The sequence below is a fragment of the Ceratosolen solmsi genome, unplaced genomic scaffold, assembly GCF_000503995.2.
Source record: "Ceratosolen solmsi marchali unplaced genomic scaffold, CerSol_1.0 scaffold6, whole genome shotgun sequence".
NCBI lineage: Eukaryota > Metazoa > Arthropoda > Insecta > Hymenoptera > Agaonidae > Ceratosolen > Ceratosolen solmsi.
In genome coordinates, this window is record NW_011948414.1 from 13,727,394 (window position 1) to 13,737,374 (window position 9,981).

At 22.8% G+C, this 9,981-nt stretch overlaps 1 protein-coding gene across 1 annotated transcript; it reads left to right on the top strand.

The window, feature by feature from the left end:
• Positions 1-2,282: 2,282 nt before the first annotated feature.
• Rpn13 (regulatory particle non-ATPase 13) lies at positions 2,283-5,522 on the top strand. Its single transcript, XM_011507115.1, has 5 exons — positions 2,283-2,494; positions 2,642-2,758; positions 3,298-3,643; positions 3,724-3,872; positions 5,048-5,522. The coding sequence occupies exons 1-5, from the start codon at positions 2,294-2,296 to the stop codon at positions 5,471-5,473; spliced, it is 1,239 nt and encodes a 412-aa protein (XP_011505417.1). The 5' UTR covers positions 2,283-2,293; the 3' UTR covers positions 5,474-5,522.
• The last annotated feature ends 4,459 nt before the right edge of the window (positions 5,523-9,981 follow it).

Here is a 9,981-nt window from a genome sequence, read left to right on the forward strand (position 1 = left end):
AGAGTGTGATATACTACAAGCAGGTATATTATAATGGTATGATAATTCATCTTCACTGAGACTTCCAACAAATTTATAGTGATTGCTGCAAGCAATAAAATTAATCTTTGTAGCAAATTGTAAATTATTATAAATATTTATACGAATAATAAAAAGGAAAATAATTTACATGTATAATTATCTCACAAATTATAACAAGCAAAGTATAGCATAAAATTTGTTCGAAAATTATATCAATATCTGTAATTTATATATATATACATAATTTTAGTTTATAATATAAATAATTAATGTTAGTTTTAATTTTAATTATTAATATTTTTTCTAAATTTATCATAATATTATAATAATATTATTATATTATTATATGATAATTATTATAATCATAATAAGTAAAATACTGTTTTAGATTATTTTATTTCATAAAATTTTATTTAAAGGAGAATAATATGTACAATAAAAGTATATAATATATAATATAATAATAATAATAAAATCTTATAGCTAAGTGTTACAAATAATTTTACTTCTGAATATTTTTAAAATTTAATTGATTACATCAAATATTTTTAAAGATATTATTAAAATCTATTTATAACATAATTTTATAATTTTACTTATAAATAAATTTAATAAAATTAAAATTTTTTACAAATTATTTTAAATTAATTTATAATATTTCCGTAAAAATTATTTCTAAATAATCATACAACTATTAAAACTGATACTATCTTTATTTTTATATTAAGATTTTAATATTAAGAATTATTATAAAATTTCGAAACAAAGTTTAACGCGTAAGAGCTTACTGTGAGTGCTATTTTTACCTAGTTTATTTAATTTTAGAAGATAGACATTATAATTCTAACAATTCTAAGTTTTTAAAGAATTGGGTTACTTTAAAATAAATGTAATCCTTCAAAAAATATTTTTAAAGCATTATAATAAATTGTAATATTTCAATTTTTTATAGTAAATTAAAAATTATAAAAAAAGAGTACAATTAAACGTTATTTAAAATTATCATTATACCTATTGTATTATAAAGCAAATATTTATACTTACGAATTCTATTAGAAAAATCGTGCACTGAATTGAATTACATAAAAGTGAAAAACAATGGAATCCTTACTGATAGTCCTTACTTAGTATAATTATTACAATATTAATTTCTATCAGCAAATATTAGAAATTCTAGAAATATTAGTTAAATAATTTTTAACTTTCATGATTAATTTTTATTTGTTTTACATTATATAGAAAATGTATAATATATAAAATTATATAAACTATTAGTTAGTGTTGCATTTTGATCTTAAGTATATCTTTTCCTAACTTGTATTCGTAAATCCTTTTTGATTTATCAGGATTTATTGGAACAATCTTAAAAGTTTTCCCTTAAGTTAATCTAAAAATATGTGAGTGAATAGGAATTTCATTTACACTAACCCTGAGTATGAATAACATCAGTATTAAGTTATAATTCAAGATGCATGTCAGAAGTTATACATCATTCTTTAAACTTTTCATTTATGGAAAAATGAGAGTTAGACAGATATTTTTGAAAAATATTCATATAATTATACTTCATATAACAATAAATACGATAGGTTTTAGTACTTAGATACATTTTTAATGATTAATTACACTATATAATTATATAGATAAAATTTTATATGCGTATTATGTTTACAATTAACCGTAGTATTCTTTTTAATTTTATAATTTAACTTTTTTTTAAATTTCTTTATCTGTTCTATGTAATTAATATTAGATTTGATATTAAATTCAAAGTGGTAAAATAGTAAGCAGTCATCATAATTTTAATAATAATATACTATTTATATACTGATCACATATGGTAATTCATATTAATTAATTTTTGTCCTGTGTGATAACATATTCAATATTATGGTAATTTTTATATTAATTTGATTTTATATTAAATCTTTTTCATTCTTTGTTTATATATTTATAGTAATATTTTACAAAATTATTATTAGTATCGTGAAGTACTTATTGTAAAGAAGTTTATTCGATATATTTAAAAAAAGCGGTAAGGTTGATAGTTCCTATAACTACTATTCGATGGCAGCACCCAACACAATTGTGTTTATATTGAATTTCTCTAAATCGCTATTCCAAATGTAGATTAATTTCATGGCTTTAATAAATGAATAGTATTGGTAACGAGAAATTTAATATTAGAAAACATCAAGAGTGAAAGTGTCATATAAAATTATATATATACATATATACATTTCGTAAATATCTGATTAATAATAAATAAAAAATGTCTAGTGGAGCATTATTTGGAAATAATACTGCTCGAGGTGCAAATAAAAATCTCGTAGAGTTTAAAGCAGGAAAAATGACAATGAAAGGCAAAACGGTTTATCCAGATAGTAGAAAGGGTCAACTATACGTTTATCAGGCAGATGATTCTTTGATGCATCTTTGTTGGAAAGATCGCACTACTGGTGTTGTAGAAGATGTATAAATATTGAGATATGCATAAGTTTTTTTTTTATAAAATTGAATTATGAATTTGCATTATATTTTTATAATAATTTATAGTGTTTAATATTACGTATATGATTGTAACCAGTAATTATTACTTATTCATTATTTTGATTTTCAGGATTTAATTATATTTCCGGATGATTGCGAATTTAAATATGTGTCATATTGTAAAACTGGAAGAGTTTACCTTCTAAAATTTAAGTCATCCAATCGAAAATTTTTCTTTTGGTTACAGGTAATATTAATTTTATTAATTTACAGCCAAAATTATTGATCAATAATAACAAATTTAATTATAATTCATGAGTTTATGTTCAAAAGTAAATAAATGAAAAATTTTATTTATAAAATTTATATGAAATCTGATTCAAATTGTAATAAATAAATATAAATTTTACATTAATGACTTTTCCTATAAGAAAATTGATAAAATATAAAAATATTGATAATTTGTTTTAATTATTCAAATAATATTTTATGAAAATTGTATTTGTCTTATTTAATTAAAAAAAGTAAAATCAATTATATTAAATAAATAAATAAATAAAAAAATACATATATATATATTAAAAATCTTTCTAGTTTAATTTTTTTTAGATATTTATTACAGTATTATATTTTAATACATAACAGATAAGTGTTATTTTTATCTTGTTGTAATTTATAAAACAATAATTAAGGTGAAAAATTACCTTACAGATTATTTTAAATTATTATTGTTTTGTTATATTTTAATAAACTATAATATATATTTATTAAAATAAAAATTTTTAGGATCTCAAAACAGACAAGGATGATGAACATTGTAGAAAAATTAATGAAGTTCTCAATAATCCTCCTACTCTTGGCTCACAAAGAAGTAGTGGTGCTAATCCAGAAGGGGACTTGCAAAATTTATTAAATAATATGTCCCAGCAACAATTAATGCAACTATTTGGAGGTGTAGGACAAATTGGAGGGCTTGGTAGTTTGTTAGGAACTATGAATCGACCTTTTAGCGGAAGTAGAATTTCCACAACATCTTCATTAACTCCAGTTACAACTACAGCTTCTAGACCACCTGCATCCCTTACTCCTGGTCCTACTACAACAGTTTCAGAATCATCCACTAAACCAGTTGGTAATTAATAATGATTGATGAATTTAGTTAATCTTCATTTCATCTTTTATATGTTCTTATTTAAAATTTTTATTAATTAGATTCTAAAGGCACTAAATCTTCTCAACTTGGAAAAACAACAGAGCCATCAGCACCTTCAGTAGCTGAAAATAATCGAATACGCCTCAGTGATTTGCAAAATTTTTTGTCTGGAATTCCAACACCACCTGGAACGGAACCGGCAGTTCAGGTAATTTAATTTAATAATTCGTTTTAATCGATAAAACAAAGTTTCACTCAATGTAAATAGCTCTTCAAAAATTAACGGGATCATTATTATTTAGCTTAATTTAAATATTGAATATTTAAATATTAAAATATCCTATGATGATACAAGTTAAATAGAGTTTAACATAAATTGAAAAAAAAATTATAACGAATGAAAAAATGTATTTTCTGCTTTTTACATAAATAAAATATTCAAGAATATATGCACAAAGTTTAAAAATTTAATTAAAAATATTATTAAAGTTATAGTCTAAAAAATACTTACATTGATATAGAATTATATTTATCTAAAATATAAAGTCTACAAAAATGTGTAATAATTTAAAAAAAAAAAAGAAAAAAAATTAGAAAAAGTTGAAATTATTAAATTAACTTTAATATTGCATTTTTACCAATTTGTTTGGCCATTTAAGATAGTTTATAATAATATATATAACAATATTTTAATTAAATTAGAATGCCACTAAATTTTTGCAACATTCACACTACAAAATTAAATTTTGAAAACAGTGAGTTCATGCTCATAATTAAAAATTTTCTTTCAATGTATTAACTTTCAGAGTTGTATTTTCACATATATATATATATATATATATATTTTTTTTTTTTCTTAATAATACTTTTAATAATATTTTGGAATCTTTGGAGTGTATTTTTATGCTTTAATTATCAAGTAAAACGAAAAATTTATTTATTAACCCTTTAAATGATCTGATTTTAATATTATTAAAATCTTAATATTAAAAATAAAAGTTAATGTTTTCATTTATTCAGTTAATATATTATAAACATATATAAAAAGTATCAACAGATATCAGATATTTGTACAGAGGGTCAAATATCTGTAAAGAAGACATTTCAATAAATAAAGCTTTGGTTAGCAAGTTGATAACTTGTTTTTCAGGTTGTAAAATTAATTTATATTTATATGAAAAGAAAACAGTAAGATAATTTATAAGATAAGCCGTTGAAGCATGAGGCAAATAGCAATTCTTATAATATAAACATGGATTGGTAAATAGTAGAAGGAGAAGGGCTGTGGCTCTATCTCGCGGCTGGGGTGGCAGGAATGACCAACGCGACAAGTTTTATTATTGTTGTTCTCGACGAGCTACATCATAGCTTCTTGTCTGGCAGAGGGGCGTAGCGAGTGAACTGAGCGCAGCCATCCCAGCAGCGATCTCCGCAATCGAGAGTCTAAAAGATGCGGTAGGCATTCATTTGCCACCTGGGGACAGCCTCTCTACTACGCTCTCGTCCCCCCAGTTCTCGCAGGCGCTATCAATGTTCTGGTCTGCTTTGCAGTCGGGCCAGGCGGCCCCGGTTGTCCAACAATTCGGTTTGGGGGCTGATGCAGTTAACGCCGCTTCCAGCGGTAACATCCAGGACTTTGTCAGTGCTCTCGAAACAGAGGCTAATAATCATCCAGCTGCAAATACGAGCGAGGTTAGTAACGACACATCTGCGACTACACCCAATGAAGCGAAGAACGCCGAACAAACCAAAACACAGCAACAACCTAATAAGAAGGACGACGACGACGAGGGTATGGCACTTGATTGAGACTCGCGCCTTTGAACATCCACTTATATATAAAAATGAAATTTATCTCATTTATTAAAATTAATTTTTCATTAATAAATACATTTTAAAAACAAACTTTCTTTTTTTAACCTCCTATTGATTTTAAAATTGTCAAATTTTTATAAATATTAAAAGAAGTGTTAAACAATAATCGCTTTTATTATAAATTTTACTGCTAACTATACAATTTATCTCTGTTATATTAATAAAATTAAAAGGAAAATCCATAAACTATATGTCATTTATTTTATCTTATTGGAGATAAAATAAAGTTTATTTAAATATTTTCTTATTGAGATAAATTGAAATAACTACTGAATTATGTAAGTATGAAAATAATTTTAACAAAATTTAAAAAGCTTATATAAACAAATTAAAAAAAGACATACTAAAACAATTAGGAATCTGAATTTTGTAATAAAATAAAATAAAGATGTGTAAGTCATTTCAAAATTAATAATTGTATAAAATATAATTTTATATGCTATACTTTATATAAAATGGCACATTTAAAAACTTTAAACAACAAAAAATTTTACATACTATTCTTAATATTTTATCTAAATTTTATATAGCAACACAAAGGAAATGTATATTTTATATTTGTAATAACTATGTAAAAGATTCTATAATTTATTATATCTTAAATTTTAGTTATAACAATTATTGAAATTCTATTTTAGAATCAGAAGACTAATAAATTTATTTAAATACAGAATAATATTAAATCTTATTGTAACATTTTTAATAATAAATATAGTTATTTAAAAATAATATATTTTAATAAATACTGTATTATTTAAGTATTTAGTAAAAATTTTTACTTTTATAACATTATATTATGGTAACTCAGATATTAATAACATTTCAAAGCATGAAGAATTAACTAATTACATCTAACAAAATAATTATAATTATAGATTTCTTTTCATTATTTATCATGAATTTTAGGTATAAGCAATGTAAAAAGAATTTTGTTTAACAAATGTTTAATAATGAGAATATAACAAGATACTACTGTTTTTTTTAATGCTATTTATATCTAAAAATCATTAATAAAACTGAAGAAATATATTTGTGGGAAATCATTCTTTTTCAGAGAACAATTCATAAATTAATAAGAATACTAATTAAAGATGTTTATAATGTTTCAAGTTTCTATAAATCTAAAGACCTATCACATTCTAAACGTCGTAAAAAATTACTAAATTAATTTAAAATTTATAAATTATAGAAGACTCGTTTAATGAATAATTATAGATTTATCAAATGGGCTTCGTAATAAATAATTTTAAGAAAATTATTAATTGATTGTTCAGTGATATATTTCTCTTCAACACTAAAAAATTATTATGTAAATAAATTTGATTGAAGTTACTTTAATAATAACAATTGTATTTTGAAATAATTAAGCAATAAAATCGATTCAAAATATAATGTTCCTTCTTTCAGTTAATACATCGATTAAATTAAAGATTGAATTTAAATAATCGTTTCCAAATTTTAAATATATTTTTAAAACCTTTATAATATTCCTTTAATTAATGCAGTGAATTTCGAAGTATTTTGTCAAAAGAATGATATTTACGATTTTATTTAATTTATACAATATGATTTAAAAAATTACTTTTATATTGCCTTCACTCTTTTGAACGCGAACTGGCTTCCTAAAAATAAATTTTATACATTTTTTACAGGAATCCTACCGTGTAATTCAACTTAACATTAATGTTACTAAATTATTATAAAAATAATAAACGCATTTAAACACTGGAACTATTAAATATCTTAAAATTTTTTATTTTTATATAAATAGCTTTTATAAATAAAAATAAATAGAAAATTGAATTTTATTTGATTCCAGTAGATTATTTATATAACTATTGAAATTAGTTTAAAAATTTACGTGTACTCTGCAATTTTATAAATTAATAAAATTATATTGCTATTTTATGATCAATAAAATTAAAAAAAAAATTTAGGACATACGGAAATAATATAATTATATATTTGATCTTTTAAGTAACACTGACTTCATGTTAAATTTTAAATAAAAAAAAAGATAAATGAATCTAAAATATTAAACACATACACATATTATAAATTTTATAAATAATTTTTTAAAACAAATAAATACAGTGATAAAAGACAATAATTTATCCTTAAATTTTTTTGAATAATACAGAAAATAAAGCATTTAATAAAAAAATTAAATAATTATACAGTATCGCTGTTTTTCTTCATGAAGTATTCTAACAATATTAAATTAATTACAAAACTTCAAATATTTGATGTTACATTTAACGTCTGGTTTTATCAGTTAAAAATAGCAAGTAATATGTAAGTATATGAATTTAACTATTTGTCATTATATTTAAAAAAGGATCTAATTATTTTTTGTAAATTAATAAATACCATACTGACAGAAAATTTGATATTTATTTGAATGTTTAGATGATATATTAATTATAGTTGACATTTTAAAATATAATAATAGTCTTTATAAAAATTATCTTTCACTTTGTGCTTATTTTTTTTATGGTTTTTTTAATTATATCTTTATTTACTAATAAAAAATTTCATAAAAATAATTTAAATAATATTAATGTATTTCTATTAAAATTATCATATTTCTATGGAATTTGTTTTTAATACTTTTACATTGTTCTTTTTTATGAATCAGGTTCAACTATATAAATAATGTAATATAGTATTTCTTAGCAATATTTTATTTAACTACATGGGTGTATTCGAATTCAATGAAAGAACAAACTGTTTAGATGATTTATTATGTTATCAGTACGTAAAAATTAGAAATCACTAAAATACCATAGGTAAATGTATTAAATGTTGGTACCATAGTTAAATGTGCATGCGCGTGCGCCTGTATAATTATACATATAGTAATGTGAGTAGTTCACTGCTTGTACTATCATATAACATGATATTTGAAACTCTAATATACCTGTAATATTAACTTCGTTGATTACGCCGCCATTCGTAAGCAAAATTAAAGCGACACGCAGTTACGTCTTCAGATTTTTTAATTCAAAGAAAATAAGTTTATTAAAAATATATTTAAATGTAAATAGATTTATCATCGCAAATTGTTAATTACTATAATATTTTAAAGAAAAGTAACGATTTTATTAATTATGATTTTTTACTAAAGTGCATAATTAAACATTTTAAAAATTAGAAATAAATTCTAAACCGTGTCATTTGAAATGGTCCTACTATAAATCAAACCAAAAATGTCTAAATATAAGAGTAAGAAAAAGAGAGGACGTAAAAACAAACTAGAAACAAGTATTTTTGTTTAATTTTTGTAATAAACATAAAAATGCGATTAATACAAAATATATGAATTATTTTTATTATAATATACAAAATTAATATTTATTTAATGGAAGTGTTACATTAACAATTATTTTAACAAAGAAATTAATGGATTATTAATTTATAATAATTTAAAAGGACAAAATTTCGAGAAAATAATGAGGTACGGAAGTGGTTTTGAAACATTATCATATACAATAAGCAGTCAAAATAAACATATCTATGTAAGTACGTGTACCCGAAATAAAATGTGATCACAGATTATATGACGTAAACGGTATCATTTCTTCCTTTTTTTAAACAGGATTCCTGTGCACAGAGCATGCGCACATCTCGTGAAAATATACACAGTATAAAGAGTAGTGCAAGTGGGAGAAGTGAGAGCCTTCTTTCTTCACCCTTCTTTCGGTGTTCTGTTTCTCTTTTGACTGCCTTAGAATTGTGGTACAGTACGACCTTGGAAACTTATTGAACTACAACAATTTGAGCTTATAAATCGAGATTTGTATCATTATTTAAGATATTCTATAATATGATTAGGTTGAAAGTTTTTTGTAATACGTGACTAGTTGAAACGTTGCAGTTCTTAAAGTTTGAGATCGTATATACTATCAGAAAAAGTCAGTGCTAAAGTGATCAGTATTTGAGTTCGCGACATACGCTCAATTTACTACGGAGAACAAATTGCAGCTCAGAGTGCGTTGAGACTGCGCGTCTAGTTTCATCATTGAATCGTTTCAGTTTTTAAACTAAGAGTTCGTTTTCATTTAATTCAGAGTAATTATTTCTTTTGGAAACTACTTGCGTTCCATGATGAAATATAGTAAAACAATTTGGGATCCACGAGAGTAACCCTAGTTACCTAAAAAGTGGAGTATATTAAAAAATAAAGTTACGTATATGGCAGCTGCGTGAGTTCATTTTATTGTGACTGTGATTAAAAGCAAGAGCGATCGAAAACAAACAAGAATGGAGATATTTAAGGAATAATTGAATGCTTCAGCAGTGTACAGGGTGAGACAAGCGGTTCTATACCGGTTGTGTAAAAGAGAAAAAGAGATATTGTATGTACATATAAAGGAACATAACGTTATAAAATCGAAATCCTATTTCTAATTTTTTTTATTAAAATTTTTAACAAAATATAT